The sequence below is a fragment of the Hippoglossus stenolepis genome, chromosome 21 (assembly GCF_022539355.2).
Source record: "Hippoglossus stenolepis isolate QCI-W04-F060 chromosome 21, HSTE1.2, whole genome shotgun sequence".
NCBI lineage: Eukaryota > Metazoa > Chordata > Actinopteri > Pleuronectiformes > Pleuronectidae > Hippoglossus > Hippoglossus stenolepis.
The window spans coordinates 5,700,171-5,719,762 of record NC_061503.1 but is presented as its reverse complement, the minus strand read 5'-3'; the positions used below and the strand labels follow the sequence as shown (position 1 = coordinate 5,719,762).

Genomic DNA, 19,592 nt, shown 5'->3' with positions numbered 1-19,592 from the left:
TTAATTTTCCCAATCACATAATTAAATGTCCCCCTCTGCCCATCCACTACAAGCACACAAGCAGACAGACAGAGAGAGAAGAGAGGGGTGGGGGGCTATGAAGACCATCATTTACCCCGACCCCGACATTCAACTGGTACAACAACAAGCGGAGAAAGCAGAATCACGGGCTGACCTTATATATACAGTCTATGGGGCTGACCAGCGGAGAAATGCTCGTCCCGTGTGAACAGCCAGGCGGCTGCGTGCTGGAGAACGGCGCTGCGCTGCCTCGCAGCTGCGCTTCCGCGTCCGGTGTACCCCGGCGTAACTACTGTAACCCGGCGTAACTACTGTAACCCGGCGTCACTACTGTAACCCGGCGTACAGTAGAGCTGAACACTGCGGAAGTCTTCCACACAGCTGGCAGTGTGGAAGACCGCTGCAGGCAGCGCAGCGCCGTTCTCAAGCGCGCAGCCGCCTGGCTGTTCACACGGGCGAGCATTTCTCCCGCTGGTCAGCCCCATAGACCTATATATAAGGTCAGCCCGCGATTCTGCTTTCTCCGCTTGTTGTTGTACCCGTTGAATGTCGGGGTTCGGGGTTACAGTAGCGCTGAACACTGCGGAAGTCCTCCACACTGCTGGCTGTGTGGCGCTGGCACAAATTCCAGCTCACGCACGGGAGAGCGGCGGTCGCTCCCGAGCAGCTGCTGCAGCCTCCCAGTCCCAACGATCCAGACAAATGCCACATGTGAGTGAATCGCGGGCTGACCAGCGGAGAAATGCTCGTCCGTGTGAACAGCCCGGCTGCGTGCTTGGGAACGGCGCTGCGCTGCCTCCGTGTAAACCCGAAGTAACGAGTGTGGGGGACGGGGGCAAGACCATGTGGGAGACTTCAGTTCCTTGTTACGAAACAATACCCAGGAAGCGCAATCGAGTCGCTCAAGCATGACGTTTCTGACTTAGAGGAACTATAACAAAGCGCGCAGTGTTTTTCCCCAGAGTTTTGGGTTGGTAGACATGCCAGATACCCACATTAACCTGTAGAAGCACTAACAAAGTGGAATTTGCATGCTATGTCCCCTTTAATGGGATACTAAAATGTACTTGTATATACCCATAATAAAATAGTTTTAAAGTTTGAACCTTTGAAAGCTTTTACAAACATTAAAGGGAATTCACTCATTATCTCATCACCCCTATGCTGATTGAGGGGTGGGTGAAGTGTTTGAGTCCACAAGATACTTTTGGATTGACAGTGTGAGACAGTGTTACAGCCAAATCCGATGCAATTGAAGTACTGTGTCATTTACACCGTATTTTTAGTCTAAATGTCTTCTGATATCCTCCTGAGCCATGCTCATGTTCGCACGCACACACCAGAAAACCTCACACACTGTTTTGTGGACTCAAACACTTCACCCACCCCTCCATCGGCATAGTGGTGAGTAGATGAGTGAATTTTCTATAATGTTTCGGTGAACTATCCCTTTGAGCATTTTTCAATCATGTGTATTTATATGAAATGGTTTTGTCTCACTAAAGCAATATAATGTTTGCTCACATAAGAATCCCAGACCCAGTGGATGTATTAATTTAAAACCTGCAGAGACATAGAATGCCCCCTGTGCCCCCTATGGGTGGTGGTGTTACGGTGATGTAAGAAGAAGAGCAGCTGTATTTTCTTGAAAGGATGAGTTTGTTGTTGGCCTTGGGGCTGCGCTGCCTGTTGTCAACAATATGTATAAAAGGAGCAGTGTAACAATCAATCTGCTGTGCTGTAGTCACAAGCTACGCGCTTGCAGCCTTTTAGTGGTTTTCATGTCCCAGTGAGGTGAGCAGGTTCCTAAATGCAGGAGACGGGTTCAGGTGAAAAAACTAAACTCTCTATTCAGGCCGTGGCTCTTCAACAAAAGGTCAAAATAATCTAAATCCAAATAATCTAAACTTAGAGAAACACTAGGAGAACCAAAAGAGCTGAAATACACAACTAGTGAAACAAGGTGAACAAGATGAAACAGGGAAACAAGATGAACTGACAAGAACAAAGGGAAGCACTGAGACTTATAGACTCAAGGGATGCAGAGATAATTGAACACAGGTGAAACACAGTAGGAACAGGTGCAGACGATCACACAGGCGGGAAACAGGACAAAGACAGGATACAAAGCTGAAGTCCCACAAGGAGCAAAGCTTCAAAATAAAACAGGAAACAGATCTCAGAATGACCAACCGACTCAAACCAATTCCAAACACAAGAAAAATGTCCAATATCAAAAGTGTCTAACAAAAATCCAAAAAGGATTTATACCCTTTGCCTTCGCGTGTAACCAAGTGGTGAGCAAACACACATTTGTAATCATATGAAGGGAACTTTCGAGGGATCATTGCCCCAGTCTCAGGTTACCTACTCTCTGAAGCAGGTTCTCTTCTCAAGACGTGACACACCCTGTTAATCAGTTTAGCCAAACAGCCAACTCAAATATTGAGGCCACTGTGTTCCACTATGAACTATGTAGAACTGATCCAGACAGTCTCTGTTCAGTTCTTGCGCCACTTAACACCATGGATGAAATAGACAAAAACTGTAACTAGCCAAGGGAGTATGTGCTTCCTATCCAGAGGTCAGATTGACCTGGGAAATAACTTTCATTATGCATTCATACAGCGCTTCTCTTGTCTTATCAAACACTCTTTACGCTACAGGTCACACTTGTGCTGTACAGAAGGTGCTTGATCACACACACAAACATACACTCACCCACTAATGGTGTAATTTGGGGTTCACTATCTTACCAAGAACATTTCAACTTTCGGACTGGAGAAGCTGGGGTTTCCCGATTAGTGGATCACCTGCCACCAAACTGTATTCTTTCAGCCATGCAAGTCAGACATCCTCCCTCAAACCTCCTTACAAACATTTGTCCTGTTATCACAAATTGTGTTTTTCACATTCCTCAAATTTTGCTTTGGTTTTGCACCTGGAAATTAAAAAAATGTTGGTTACTTCTGCCGCAGTAGGTAGCAGCTTTTTTTATTTTTACAAACTAACCCTGAACAGCATTCTCTGACTATAGTGACGATGAGGAGAGTGGAGGAGGTTATCAGATATTACAGAGCAACAAATTCGGCATGGGGAGGAGGTTGGGTTAACAAAACATCTGACTTTTACTTCATTTTGACTCAAGCCACGTTCTTTCCCTAAATCTTACCAAATCAATTTTGTACCCAAATCTTAACCATAAAAGAATCACACAATGAAAGCGATTCATTGGCATAACAGTGATTTGTAATGGTCTTCGAAGACACAGACCGATGATGTCATCGTGCTGATAGGCACGTAAGATCAGAAATTGCTCCGGTGTTGTTTTAGAGGGCATTAGAAAAACCACATACTTTGTGGTTTACTTTGGTGAACTTGTTGGATTTGACAGCTGGCCAGAACCAGCTCTACAGAGGGGTTTTTGTCTTTCAACAGCATGCAACAACTTGTGATTTTATGCCACTCCTGTAATCAAAGTGTTTCCAATTTTACAAAGACTATATTCATACCTGCAAAACAAAATTCAGTCGTAACTGAAAGTCATCTTTATATAAAACAAAGAGCAGAAAAAAAATATATAAAAATATGTACTTAAACAACTGAATAGAGATTTCTTTCGGTTGGACAATGCTTGTTAGACATGCACACTTATACTAACTACAGATTTCTCTTTTTTTCCACTCATATATATTATACTCGCTAACAAATGGACTGTTCTTGAGTGGAGTTTTTCAAATACCCAAATCAAGAAGCCCTCTGCAGTTTGCAACTTTTTGCCATTTCACAACTTTACACTCAGCAGATTTAATTCATGAGGACTTAATCTGTAGTGTAGCAATAGTGTGACCATGAACTCTATGATGTCACCTTTTTTCTCGCCTTGAATAACCTTATTCCTTTTCCATTGTTTCTCTTTTCCTCTCAGTCCCTGTTGTGTGGAGGATTAGTGCTTGCCCTTACAGATTTAATCGAAAGCAAAGACTGTGTTGAGGTTACATGTTGGTTAAATACATTTTTTTTCTGTTGTTTTGTTGTTATTTTTTGTAGTATGACTGTAGCGATGAAGTCCCAGGCCAGGTGGGATGTGATGGACAGATCCGAGGTCTTCTACACCGGGGGAGCTCTCATGGGGCTGGGCACCTTACTGGTTGTCAGCAGCTTCCTTGCTCTGGGATTCACTGGAACATTCCTAGGTGGGTATCTAAGAACAGGCTCTAAACTCACAACATGAAACAGAAAACCTAACTTGATTTCGTCAAAGCAGTGTGGGATCATTCGAGTGGTTTTTACTCTGCGGTCATTATTTCATCATTACATGAGTACATGGTAGTCATTACTAGATGGTACTAGACGATAGCCACAGGTCGCAGCCTGTAATCACCAGTGTAGAAACAAGTTTTGGGATCATATTCGACTTGGGAAACAGGACAAGACATGCACCCACGTGTCGTATCCTAACAGGGACACATAGGGGCACTTAGATAAGGAAAGACACATTTGTTCCCATTTGTACAATCATGCTTTATTCGCTCAACACTTCACAAACTGCATTGGCAAATATCTTAGCATCTGCCTCTGAGACAAACATGTTTCTTTTATTGTTGTTATTCTGTTATTGAAGGCATTGATCCAAATGAGACGCGACTTTGACAAATTGGCAAGCACTGGTATCTAAATTCTAGGTAAATCACATCAGTGAGTCATCTCCATGATCCAGACTTAATCCCTCAGCTCCTGCACCATCGTTGTTCATCACTAGACCGAAATGTCCTCAGTCCATATCTCTGTCTCTAATCACCAAATGTGATGGCAGAAGGGAAGCAGCCGGAGCAGCAGAAGGTGACAGGAGTTGGCAGGAGGTGATGCGTCCGTCTATGAACAACAGTCTACTTTATATGCAGATCTGGTTAACCATCCACAAGGGACAGGTGGCATGGTTCATTCGCCAAAGTCCATAGAGCATAAAACGTGAGCAAAGTTCCTCGTCAAGGACGATAGTTTGACTAATGAGAAGCACGAGAAACCAGGCCCTGCCAGTTTCAGCTAATAGGCAGGTTTCCTTGGGACATGTGAACAAAGATGGGGGGGCAGAAACAAGACAGTATGCTGTAAATGGTGGTGTGAGGATTTGAGAACAAGCTGTATAAATTGCAACAGTAATGCATACAGTTTTTTTAGTTAAGCAACTAAATCTAATAATTATTAAAAGTTTTAATTTAGTTTGAGGGGGAAAAATAACACATTACAGATAACACTCTTTGTCTGTGAGTGAGATGTAAAGTGTAACTTTAGCAGTATTGATGCAACCTTAAGTCTCCTACCAGGTAAGCTGGCAGTCCATTGATTGCGAACAAGATCTTGACAGCCTCATTCATTCGTGCCCTAAAACCTTCTATAGATTTTTATGTTAGCTAAGGTCCTGTGCAACCTCCTTTAAGGACCATACTAAATCATCAAACACATGCAATATGTATTTGTCAATATTGGCATTCATCGCGTGTTAGAAACATGATCAACACGCCCACTCACTCACTCACAGGGAAATCTTGGGACATTTTCCTGCTGTATTCTTACACAAGCTAACCTGGACATTCTCCGGACAATGGTGGCTGGCAGGAAAAACTCCAGAGAATGTGCAGGGTAAAAGACTCGGACATTTTTATTCTCACATGCAGCCCCATCGGATCATTTCAAGAGAATGTCCGAGGTTAGGTGCATGTATGAAAGCAGCACAGTTTGTAGCGCTTGGAGCATGATTTCGTGGTTTAGGCTGTCAGGCACATCAGCTGGTTCCACATGAACAAAGGAGCAAACAGTTCCTCTTGTTTATGTTTCATGCCCTATAATCTCTCCTAAAGCCCCTCACCAAATGTGGCCAGTGGCTTCATGCATACAAGACACAGCATTATGTGCATGTTGTGTTCACCCTGGTGGTTTGAGACACATGTCTCCAGGCCGGATGTCACCCACCCCTGCTCTGTCTTTATCGATAGGACAAGCTTTACATTTTTAAGCTACTATTTTTTTTTTATTCCTATCTAATGTCTACTTCCTATCTTTTTCTAGAAGTTTCAACCATATCATATGATCTTCATCGACGAATAAACTATCACGGAGATGGATTTTTCTAAATGCTAGCTCAGTGGCTATTGCAATTTCATCCGAGTTCGGCTGAACTTTCAAGGCATTGTTGATGGCATAGTCCTGGTTGAATAAATTTGTTGCCACGTTATATATCAGAGACATCTAGAATCTCTTCAGAAAACAAATTAAGCATGTGAACATATTTTTAAACAGAATTCACCCATCACACTCCTCAGTGCAACAGGGGTGAAAACAGTAGAGATATCTCAACAAAAAGGTCAGTGATTGATTTAAGAAAATGGTAAATGTGGGTAGAGATCCCTCACCTTATTCCTCTGCCATACTGCAGCTACCTACCAGTGATACTGTATGACCTTTTTATTTCTTATTGGCTATTTTCAATACGATGATGTAGGAATGAACTTTGAGATTAGGTGCTGTGTGCACCCATGCATGTTATTTACAAGGATTAACACAACACAATCCACAATAACTTTGTGTCCATTAGCCCCCACAAAAATACACACCCTCACTTCTTGGAGGATATAGCCTGTGGGTGTGGGTTGTAATTTGATGTGTCTCATTTGTTCTATATTAATCCCCTTGAGTCACTGTGACCTGATGATTCAAAATGATGGGACGGGGGCAGAAACCGAGGTCCAAACAAAATTAAATTACCCATCGTCTTAATGTGCGGACCAGCTGGCCATTTGATCCATACCCCGATCACAGACTGGCTTCTCTAACCTCTAGGACAGACACAGTGCAGTCATCACCCTGCAGCAAATCCAGGTTTCACAACCACAATGAAACAACAGTGATGCAGGAACTTAGAAAAAATTGTTATGCTTGGCTCTCAAATCTGAATGGGTAACCGGTAGTCACTTTGAGGTTAAAAAAGAGGTTAGCATATTGTTCTGTAGTTAAAGCTGGTCTTCTATTCAAAACCAAACACATTTGTTTATATAATCTCTTTTTATCCAATCCTACCTGTGTTTTTAAATGAGCATACATAATTAAATTTTGAATATAACCTGGGCAATAACAGCTTGGAGCACCACATGTAATTCAGCAGGTTGGTTTTACCCACTGGAAAACTGTGTGTGCATGCAAATGTGTGTGTGTGGGCGGACGACGGGGGCATACAGAAAGCATTTGAATGTTCAGGTCCTCTGACAAGTAAAATGGGTCAGATTGCGTATATTTGTGTGTGTGAGGACAATACCTGTGGAACTTATTACATAGCAAGCAATAGGAACTGCTCAGGTTACAGGAAGCAGTGTCCTAGTTCCACTGCCTCCAACATTGCTATGGGCTAAAGAGCCCCACTGGACAAGTAAACACACACACACACACACACACACACACACACACACACACACACACACACACACACACACACACAATTTGGATGCCAGCTGGCTAACGTTAAGAACAAACTAAACAGGAGGTCAGCACAAATATTAAATGTTGTGAAGGGACATCTAGCTTAAATCTCTATCAGTTCAGCTTGTGAGGCTCAGTGATGGCACTTAGTTGTGTTTTCCTTCTGCCCTCATTGTATTAGGAGCTGTAACTGGACTGTTTTTCCAGTTAAAGCTGTAACTGGAAAAGCATGATTCAATGAGGGCATCAGGAGAACGCAACCGAGTGCTGTCACGGACAGATAAGGCACCACAGAAGTTGACAGTGGGTCTCTGAGCAACACTTGCTCGTTGAGTATGTTGAGCAACTGCAGCCGTGAAGCGTCCATCCAGCAGCCTAAACGTTAGGCACTGAGTGAACAAATATATTGTCTTATTAAAGACTTGGAAAATATACATAATATCACTAGGTCTATACCTATACTTCATCAAATTAATATTTTCTTGCTCATTTCTTGCTGCAATATTCAAACTCTCACATGAGGTTATCTCCATGCGGTCATATTGTTGACATCAATAGCAGCCCAATGCCAGTGGAGCAGCCCGGCCGTGCAGAATTAACAAGGCTGTGTGCTGCCAAAGTCATGTTCCCTTCGCAGCACACACTCAGTCTGCTGCTACATGTCAGCAATGTGGCAAAAATGATTGGAGAATGACAAGCAGACAGAACTCTGTCCTGTCTGAGTTTAAAACAACACATCACAGCAGATAAACAAGTTGCAACCATGGTGACTGTGTGAAACAGTCCATCGAGTTCAGCACTGAATCCCTGTCCACCTCAGAGCTGGAGCCTGGAGACAGACTTGTTACCATTTCATCTTCAGAGACACTGCAAAAGGTGTCAGAATGAGGAAACCAAGAGTAAAATTGTCAGGTTGTAGTTATGAGACGCTGTGTGCTTTGAACCCAAATTTTCTCCTCTGAACATGTAGCAGCCTTAACGTGATGCGTGTGTATGTTCTGTATTTTTCAGGTGATTATTTTGGCATCCTGATGGAAGAGAAGGTGACAGGATTTCCCTTTAACGTAATAGAAAACCCGATGTACTGGGGCAGCACAGCCAACTACCTTGGCCTGGCACTCGTGTAAGTGTGTGTGTGCGCATGTGCATGTCTGTGTGTGTCCAGAGGGAAGAAGAGGTCACTGTCACAAGTGTATCTGTGTATCTGTGTGTGCAATGAATTTGATGTCTCTGCAGAAGTCTGCTGCTGAGATTGGCTCTAACAAATGATAACAACAGGGTCCTTTTCCCAGGTTCGTCATTAACCACTTCTTGAGGAGTGGTTAACACAAAGGGTAAACAAAATGAATGACAAATGACCTGCTGCCTAGCTGGTAAAGTGCTGATGCCCTAAAAGCAGCGCTCATAATAAAGTGAAGGCATAGATAATAAGCAGCAAACTGCAGATGGAAAATGCCGTTTCCAAGTTGCAAAACATTTTGCCCTCTTGAAAAAGGTAGGGAGGTTAAAACTTTTAAATGTGCCTCGTCTCTATGACAACAATGACCACCTCACTGTGCCCAGTGTGCGTTGTTGCCAGGCGAACACTCCAGGGTAGGCGAGCCCAGCCGCCAATAAAGCTATTAGCCTGTATTCTTCCTCGCTAAGAGCTACATAGACTCCTTTCCTGAATATACTTTCTCTAGTCCTTCTTGTTGTGACTAATTTTGACCCATTTTCTTTCTGCGTTGACTTTAATTCACTCTCAGCAGTGTATCTCCCGTATGTCAACCCTGGTCGTCTGCATCTCTCTCTTTTCTGAGTCCCTCCAGTTTCCTCCATGTTTGTCTCCCTCTGTGCTGATCAGTCATTTGAGATATCGAAGGATCCTCAGCATCATTGTTTTCCTTTCTTCATCCCCATGTGCCTCTCTGTTGCCCGTCTTAAAAACAAACTCGTGGTGTAACCACTGTGAACTGAGGCCGATTATCTGATGAGTGTGTGTGAGGGAGACAAGGCAGATTTCAACCAAATTGTGTTGCTTTAAAATTAATGCAGTATGTCTAACTCAAATAGCCTTGAAGTCATTTTAAAATAATTTCCAGCATTTTTTTCCCCAGACATGACAGAGACAAAAAAGACAAAATAAAAATCTGAAATGGGGGATCTTTTATAGTAAGTGGGGGGTGTGATTAGGGAAAGGTCCCTGGCCTGAAGTCCAGCACTATTGCGACCACTTGCAAGTGACAGACACCTGTGCTGGCGATTCAAAAAAAAAGACCACCATGCTCCTCAGACATGGTTTAATCCCGGCTGTCTCTGCACCAGCCACCTGTGGCGGGGGTTCAATTGACCGGCAAAAAACTCAGAGCTGAGTCACTCGGTTTGAACTTAGCTAAAATGAGCAGGGCTGAATGAAACAATCTCCAGAATGTGGGACTAAATGAGATGGAATGGGTCCAGCAATTATCTTATTAAAGTTCAAGCGCCTTCAAGTCCATTGTCCAGCATTTGGAAGGTTGCTCCATTGAAGCCAAGTCCAGGTTTTCCTCAAGCCATTCTCCAGACTAAAGCAGCTGGGTGTCCTCGTACCTTTCAATTAATAAGTATTGTCTTTTTCACAGAGAGACGTTTTAGTTCAATCAGCTGTTGTATTGTTAAGAAATGAATACCCACTGCGTTACTGCCCAGTAGACACTATGTGGCACATTGGGATATTTAACCCCAAGATAGGGGTGGAGGAGTAGGAGTACTGAAGAAGCAGGAGTGGGTGAAAACAATTTCCATTTTATTAACAAAAAGACTCTACAACAGAAAGACAAAATGATCCCAGGGAAATGAAAAAAAAAACAACTAAATCCTACTAGAGAAAGAAAAAGAGCACAAAACTAGAAAAATCTGCAGCCTCACCACAAGCTGCCAACTCCTCTCCCCCCCTCACTACTGACTGGCATTTTGCTTTATAACCTCACCTGCTTGGAACCTACCACCTGTGCTGGTAAGTATAAGGAGAGCTAAACAGAAAGACAAAGAGAAACCACACTCAAGACAAGACCAAGTTTGGACTCTGGGCTGCTGCTGACCTCACAATTCAATCTGTCTGCACAAATACAGCAGATCAATGCAATAGGTCGACTAAAATGTAATCTAATGCAGCTCACTTCCACCCATTCTCTGTCACCTTGAGACTGCCCAGCCCCTCCCTTCTCAGAGACCTGATAATGCAAACCTGTTGTCACTCTCTGACCACACGCACATGTCTGGAAAAACAACAGACAGAGCAACATCACAGACATAACAAAATACACTGTCAACACATACCTGCTGTAAAAAAAAATACAACACACAACTCAAAACCAGATTATCTACATAATCTAATATAATCAAAATTCAAATAAAAATCAAATGACCAAATGTTTTAATATAGGGAGACAGGACTTAGTGAAAAAGGTGGAGAAAGCACCCTTTGTCACGTCCATCAACACAGACACGTTTTACTGCAGGACAGTGCCACAATTGATGCATTAGTCCACCTGTGGCTCCACATTCATGAAACCCTCGCTTGAATTTTTGATTCTCAAATTGCTCTTACTTACACGTTCTGTGAGCTCTTGACTCAACTGAATAAGTGTTTGCTCGGATGTCATGGAGTTCTCTTTAGGACTTCTCATTAGTTGGCAGTCACAAGCAATATTTTTCATATTATCTTTGGATCCTGGACTTCTCGACTTCTTTTGTGAAGTGAGTGACGAATCCTCAGAGAATTATCGAGTCTGCAGTTTCACTCAGCTCTATAAAGAGTTTGAGCATCTTTCTACTCCTACTTTATTTTCCAGCCCACAACTTTTACTGTTCTGGTTCAGTTTCACCGCTCATCTTCTTTTTTCAACCACAAGGAGCTCTTTTGAGTAATCACAGTCCTGATAAACCCACTGAACCCAGCCTGCCCAGCACCAAACAGCAGACAGGTACATCAGTGGGATAATTAAAGAGCCAGTTATCTCCTTCAGCAGTCGATCGAAAACCCACAAAATATTTTTCTCAGAAAAATTACTGGACAATCCATTGTAAAACAGCCACTCTCTGCACGATAATGTGTAATTAAACAGTCTGAACTTTGATAATTTTTAACTGTTTGCTCTGATAACAGATGACTTGGAGTTGATCCTTTTTTTTTGTGTGTTATTATCCTCACCCAGGACACCAATAATACATTACTTATGTCCTCAGTTCCAGTTGGTATTGCTCTGCACTGTGTGGATGGGGGTGGGTGGAGGTGGGATGTATTGTCTTTATTGCTGTTACTCAACAAAGCACTTTGTTGTTTAGCAACACTTTTTGCAGAGCACTTTACATTACATGAAAAGTGCTCTGCAAATTAAGATTGATTGATTTATTCGTTAACAGTGGGGGGGGCAAGTTATCTGCCTACTTATTCCATAAACACCCATCTTTCTATCTGTCTGTCTGCATGTGAAATGTGTATCGTGCGCATCGTTCATCTAATGGACTTCACACATAGCATTTACAGTATTGTACATTGCCCGAGGGAGTGCATTGCTGAGTTATGGGTGATTTGGACACGTGATATATTCAATATTAATAAATGTTGTATAAACATGTGATCGTCACTCTGGAGCAGTCCGTGGGGGCAGGGCAGTGTGATAGCAGTCGGTCCGCAGACCAAACATATTTTCTTCCTCGGCTAAGCAACAGAAGCGGTCGACAACCAGCAGCCTGTGCCTAAACATATCTGCCCTGTAAGTTCATTGGGATAATTTTACAACAGACTGACACAGACATTCACAGACGGTGCTGATCTCCATCATGGCAGCAACATTTACAGAATAACTTTCTCTTTGGAAAGTTGTCTTCGCAGCAAAAGCACAATGTTCATTTTGTTGAACAGATCTTTTACTTTGAATAGTTGTGTCTGAAGATTGTACTTAACGGGCCTGAAATAGCCGACCTGCAATGTATGAAATATATTACACAAGTTTAGTAAATCATATAAACTCATTTATAAACCACACACTTGAAAAGTAATGAAGCAAATTCAGTTTCATTTTATGAAAAACATTGACTATAAAATCCTCATTGCACATAAACCAGGTAGGGGGACCACAAGTAACAAGTTTTCTAACTTCACTCACATAGACGATTAGAGATTTTAGGTTTTGGTGCCGTTGCTTCTCATTCTGGGTCAGAATCGGTGCACTACTCGCCAACTGGTAATGTAAAAGGCTTAAAACTCTCGAGCTCATTCTTTACTTGGACTCAGAGCCCTTTGTTCACATCCTCAGCCACACACAAAGAACATATTCGCCTCACAATTCAAAGCTGGAGAACGAGAGCATACACCCGCCACGCTCCTCCAAGCTCCTTTCTGTGCCAGACAATCTCTCCCACACATTAGGCCACTTACTCGCCTCTCTCTGTGGCCTGAGCGCGAGATTAGCTGACACACATTAGCAGATGCACTTACATGAACACGAGCCACACTCGTGCTGCTAAATAAATAGGATGGGAGCTGAAATTGCTGCTTGATGCCATTCCTTTTTGTGGTTATTTATCATGTATTTTTGTATGGAGCACTGCCCCAAAAAAGAAAGGGCAGTGGGAGTAGACCTAAAGTACATTTCCTGACTGTTGCTATACCGGATTTAGTAGAGTGAATATCACATTTAAAGAAAAACATGACTCACTGCAAAAAACCTTCCATGCACCAGTAGACTTACATATGGTTTAGTTAATTAAGCAGGTTATGAAAGAAGAATGCAAAAATGTGATTGTAAAAAAAATTCAATAAACGCAGCAGGTCACTGCAGATACGTTTGCAGGAGTTGACAAGGTCTGGGGTTATAAACTCAGGCCATCAGGGTTTTTTCAGTCTGTGCACACACCAAATGTTTTTTCGATTGGGCCTTGAGTGCTTCTGTGTAGCAATTGAAAATTTGTGGCCTTAAAATCCTTACTTCCTCTCTTAGTCCCCCTTCCTGCCCTTGTGACCCTGTTCACATGTGTTTCACCTGTGTTCCATTATCCCTGCTTTTCTCTTGGTCTGTTCACTGCGAGAGATGAAAGTGTGTGTGTGTGTGTGTGTGTGTGTGTGTGTGTGTGTGTGTGTGTGTGTGTGTGTGTGTGTGTGTGTGTGTGTGTGTGTGTGTGTGTGTGTGTGTGTGTGTGTGTGTGTGTGCATACGCAAGCAATGTGCATACGCAAGCAATGTGATCCTATCTTAAAGCATATCTAAAATACCGTTATCTATCCCTCAAGTTCTGGGACTATCATACAGAAGCTTCACAATTCGGTCATAGTAATCAACTGCTTCAATTTGGCCTGGACAAATGTGATCACTGTAACCGGTTTCCACTGTACTCTTCTCTGCACAGCCTGCCTTGTCTTGTGCCCTTGCTGTGTCTGCATGTGGGTCCAGCCCTACAGCAAACGGCAATATAAATCCAAAATAAAAAGCTTAGACAGCAAGTCAACAACAAGTCCCATTTAAAAAATAAATCAAAGTTCGTCAGAAATCAAATAATAAATTCTGATGTCTCTTCAGAGGTTCCAGACAGGAAAAGAAACGAGACACTATCTATTTTTAAAGTGTTTAGGTCGGCAAACAAACACAGATATACATCAATCTGTGAAAGGCTCAGCTGATTTGTATTGGCCAACTCAGTCAGGGTCTATCTTTGGTGGTCATGTATGAACTAAAGGCAAAAAAAATTGCATTATTTCAATTCTAGTAAAATATTGGGATACATTAATTTTGGAACTCATGAGGTTCCTGACACTTTTTCAGTACTTTATATTGTAGTACTAATACGTGTTTGTGTTTTGCATGTGCAATCTTAAGGATTAACTTCAAACAGCAATTTAGCTATTTCAAATATGTGTCCCTGTCTGTTTGCTCTTTTCTCAAACTTGGGGAAGACCCCCCCCCCCCCCCATCCAGTTCAGTCACTTCAGTTTTCTTATCAGCAACTATGTGTTGAATGATGCCCTTCAGTTATATCCATTATCATGTGTTGAGCTTGTGGGATGGAGCCGTATCTTTGAGCGAGAGAGAACAATGACGCTCTGACTTTGAAAAGGTCACTCTCTGCTGTGGGCGAAACAATCTCATAGCCCCATTCCCAGCTCTGCAGTACGTGCTGCTGCTGATACTATATTGCGTATATGTGGACAGCACAACCCCAGAGGGACTAAAACTGTGAAATACATCTCAAGGAAGCTTCACATACAAAGCATATATTCATGGGTATATTTGCTACACCAGTGGAGCAGCTGTTGCCTTTTGTGTTTTTGTTTTGCGTCACTGAATAAAGAACTATATAATCATATACTGTAACACCAGCATATTTCCACTTCAACTTTTGTTGAGATTAAGAGTTTATTTTGACAATGTGTTCTCAAAGGGCATGTTATCGGACGCCTCACAACAGTCAGAGCCAAAGTTGTTGACACTGATGCTAGAATACTGCATCTGATGTGCTCCGATAATAAGGCCGCAATTTGGGACTGTGAACATTTCTATTTTCCTTCACATCTGATCAGTTAAATCTACAGTCAACAGGGCAAATCCAGGATTTGTTTTTATCATTTTATGTAACATGGAAAGATTTTTTAGATCTCAGGAAAAAAAGTATAGAAATGGATGACCTACTTAGAATAGTTTGGCTTTGTCATTGGGACGTGCTCTACTAAATGTACCGCCGCTGCCTGCATTTGTTTTTACCGCAAAATCTGGTGTAAGATTACATTTTGGTGATCCCGAGTGAATGGCACTTAGACTTAAGAGTGAAAGACAAGTTCTCGAGTGGGAGAGAGAGAACTGCATTGCATACCACTAGTGGGTATGCGCACAACTGCAGCTGAAACTACGAGGTCTTACTTTCTGCAAGGACGGTAAAAACTTTATGGACGATAGAGCGAGCATGTGGCTGCACACAGCTATACAATGCAGCAACGGGGCAAATCACCAGGTCTGAGATCTTTTGTGTTTTTAAAGTATAAAAATAATGTTTTTTGGTTTGTGATGAAACTAATGGGAAACAGGAAACAGGCATTCAACTTCAGAGATGTATGCTACATCCTACTTGTTAAATCAGATTTAAACGTATTTGCAATTTGTGTTGTTTTTCTAATTATTAAAACTGTCAAACTAATTTCTTTCTCACTAAAAAAAGAGATAATCTTAATGAGAATGCCTGTATATATATTATTATATTATTACATACAAGTACAGGTTTTCCTACTGACCTTTCAACGAAATGCATGGCTCCCCCGACATTTATTCTCTGCCATGGGTGAGATAATTGCAGGACTGTAAGTGGTTGTTGATTGAATGGAAAGATTTCTATGGGTTTCTCTGTCATTGAGACTGAATTAGCTGATTGCTACCTGCCCTGAGTTCTTTGTCTAATGTAGGCGAGATATCAATTCATAAACCCACAGTATGTGAGTGTTTCATTCCAAAGTGGAAGTTGGCGTCATGTGCCCGCCCTCATGTTTGACCACAGAGATCGTTCTGCTCCTCACGAGCCTCACTTCTTCAAAGGTTTTTTCAATTACCCTTACAAAAGAGTTGAAATATCGTGCTACACATGGCACATACTCTTTAAGCAGTGTCTTTTACACTGTGGTTTCCTTCATTGATCAAACATACGTGTGAACCCCTGTGGGTCGTTAACTAGTATTACATTTGTCTTGGCATCTCCATCGAGAGAGTTCTTCCTCTAGTTTGTCATTGTTTGTTTTGTTTTTATTTATTTGTTTGCAGTTCAGTCGTGTGTTTTACCTCCTACATGTAGTTGTGCTTTAGTTATTTTTATTTTTATTTTTACCCTTTTTCTCCAGTTTAGCCATGAAGCAGCATTTCCCCCTGGCTTAGGCTTTACCCGCATCGCGTGGGAGGAGTCACTACTTACTTCGTCCACACCAAAACACTTTGTCAAAATGAAAATGATCTCCTTTCAGATTAGTTCTTCAACTCCATATCAGAAATAATCACCATACATATTAACTAGAGATTTAGAAAAAGAAAATCCTCACTGATTACCGACACTCTTTAACTGATTATTAACCATTAACCAACAAGAATCAAATGTTGAATACCATATTAAATACCAATGCAATGTTTTGTGTGTGAAAACAGCAGTATAGACAGCAGAAAATGGGGATTCACTCATCATCACGCACCTTTACTCACTCGAACACACAAAAACACACACAGACCTGTCTGTCACAGTCAGGAGAAATCCAGACATCCAGTCGGCCGTCAAAACATCCTTTAGGTTTTTAGTGTCTTGGTCAGGCAGGCATCAGAACTTTCTGCTCACGCTGTGCAGCTTCCTGCAGCCGTGACGAGTGTGCAGTCACTCAATGTGCTCGATAGCGAAATGTGCTCATGTTCAGTGGCCAATCACAATAATCAACCCTCAATAAAAGGCACGACCTACTCCGTGCTCTGCAAAAAGCTTTTTCTGCAGATTTCTATTCAGGAAGAGCCACATGTTCACTTGTTGAGGGGTCAGTCTGGTGTGCAGTCTGTTCACTGTGACACCCACGGTGGAGAATACCTGCTCAGATGGTGTTGATGTTAAAGGATTACCGATACCATTATAGCTTGTGTAAACAGGAAGCAGATTTTCTTCAATGCAGTTGGTTTGTAGTTTCAGAAAATAATAGTGAATCGAAGGAGAGCAGGGATTTCTTTGCTTGAGCATATGACTAGGTGGAACTGTTATCGACCATTAGTTTTAGCAACGGTTGTTATTCTTTAACAATGTTGCTTTAACCACTGGTAGTCGACGCTGAGACCCTTTTGTTCTCTGCAGCAAGAGGGTCACATGAAATTTTACTCAAAGTAACAGGACGTTTCACTTTGGTCGACTTTTATTTGCGTCATATCCGCTTTACCTGTGGTTTTGCTCGTCTGCTTTAACTTTCAGTGCTAATGAAGTATGATGAAGGGAAAACACACAGTTTTCCCGTTATTTAGTCAGATATATATATATATATATATATATATCTGAATCTCTACATATAAATATCAGAACAAACAAGTGTTTGTTTTGTAAAGTGCTCGACAAGTGAGTGTGTATAACAGTCTGATGGTTGGAAGAATGGAGAGTATCTTCCCTTCAATTGAGTTTCTGGATCAGTAGGTATGAACTCGATAAGTGCTTCTCAACGGTTGAACACTACCTATCAATAGACCAAGAGAAAAGCATATGACACACATATCCCTGCAAATCATGTAAGAATAAGCATGACGCACATGGAAAAGTGGTCAACTTTCCAAAGTGGTGCCATGTACAAATATGTAACTCACATTAACATGGGGACAACATATGACTGCTAAACCTTTTCAAGTCTTCATCAGGTGAAGAATATAATTATATTTCCGGTTTGTTATCATGGTTTGCAAACTTCCACTTCTTCCTATTCAGTGGGGGAATTAATGCCCTGTCCCAATTCACCCCTTAGCCCTACCATTTGGAGAGGTTAGGGTTAGGGTTAGGTGTTGTCCCAAGAGGTGGTGTTGTCCCATTTCTCGATGTGATCTCGGGGTAGCGGCCATCTGGCCCATCGTAGTGTATTCAGGACCCCTAGCTGCGGGTAAAATGCTCAAAAGTGTGATAACTTGCAAAATAACCATGAATCTTTTTTATTTAAATCCAGCAGAATATGAAAATGTAACTGAATCGCTGTGACAATCGTTTTAGGGAAAATTGCTATTCATGCTGTAAAAACAAGCATGTAAAAAGTCTGAGTGAGAATAACGATTAACGTCCGTGTGGCCACCGGGGTCCCCTAACAACAACATAAATTCAAACGGAACATAACTGGGCAAGGAATTTCTGCTGGCGTCTCGGCTTCGCAGCTCAGCTCTGTCTCTCTGCCATGTGGCTTACTCATGTCTCCCCGTGTTCGTCTCATGGGTCTCTCCTCTGTGGCAGCTCTCCTGCTGCCTTTCAAACCTGAGGAGTAATCAGCTAACGGCCCTTAGCCGCACTGATCTCTCCCCTGCTACAGGTGGAGGTGCTCTCTGAGCCACGCCCACAGTTCCTTTCTCCTTTGTCACATATATGAAGTTTGAAAAATACTTCCCTGCTCATGTTATTAAGTTTTGAGTGCGGGGCAGAAGTTTCTATGCACAGGACAAACGTGAAATAACTGATGTAAACGCGCTGACTGATCAATAGATCAATCTGTCCCGTCTGTCATGCGGTTGTCAGATGTGTCACCATTATAATGTTGGTTGTTAATAACGTTAGTTGATATTGTTTGTCACTGTAATAACGTTGGTTGGCTGCTGAGTGGTGTCCTACCTCCTAGCGGAAGATTTTCTAGCCCATTTCCTTGTGGCTCCGTTTGGAGGGGCACTTTATAATGGAAGAGACCCTCACTTTTTTCCGAAGCGGCCATTAGAGCATGCTCAAAGCTTCAAACTGACTGACTGAACAAATACATACAATCTTTTTTCCCACGTCTTTGTCCAAACATTAAATTTTCCACACTGCCAATATATAAGCGCACATGGAAACACACATATTCATGTGCATAGACATAGACTGCAGATACAGATTCGATATCAGCATGCTGACTGAGAAACGTGTGAGCTGGACAGATGCACGAAATGGAAAATAATATCACTATTCTAATGAATAAATCATAAATTAGCATTGACAGATGTCCACTTGATGGATCAGCATATCTTAACAAATGGTTTGACATTGAATTTTTAAAAAACAGTCATTTGACATACAAAAGAAAAATGTGTGTCATGAAATTCTTGAAAGAAATACTCCTCTTCTTCCTGTTGGAGTCAAGCACAAACAGAATCAGAAACAGGAGGAGAATTAAAAACTGGTTTTCAGCTCTAGTTCACGGTAGCGCTGTGTTTCTCTGATAGATGCGGATAATGTTCCAGTTTAATGCGCGCAAGTCGCTGACCAATTTTGGTGTTGTTATTTATAATCATGACAGTTTGTAAATGTGGGTCACTGGTAAATATAGATAACCACACAAGATCTACTGACTCGTCATCATGTCAGATTCACGTACGTGTCACGATCAGCGGGTCTCGCCGAAGCCAGCATTGCGAGTCA

The 19,592-nt window shown here is 42.1% G+C and overlaps 1 protein-coding gene across 2 annotated transcripts in view; it reads left to right on the top strand.

Annotated features, from left to right (window-relative positions):
- pemt (phosphatidylethanolamine N-methyltransferase) overlaps positions 1–19,592 on the top strand; it is a 58,490-nt gene that overhangs the window by 31,219 nt on the left and 7,679 nt on the right. For both annotated transcript variants that reach the window (XM_035146523.2, XM_035146524.2), the window contains 2 exons: positions 4,072–4,217; positions 8,506–8,617. In XM_035146523.2, the coding sequence (XP_035002414.1) occupies positions 4,072–4,217; positions 8,506–8,617 (258 nt within the window). The remainder of the gene's footprint in view (positions 1–4,071; positions 4,218–8,505; positions 8,618–19,592) is intronic.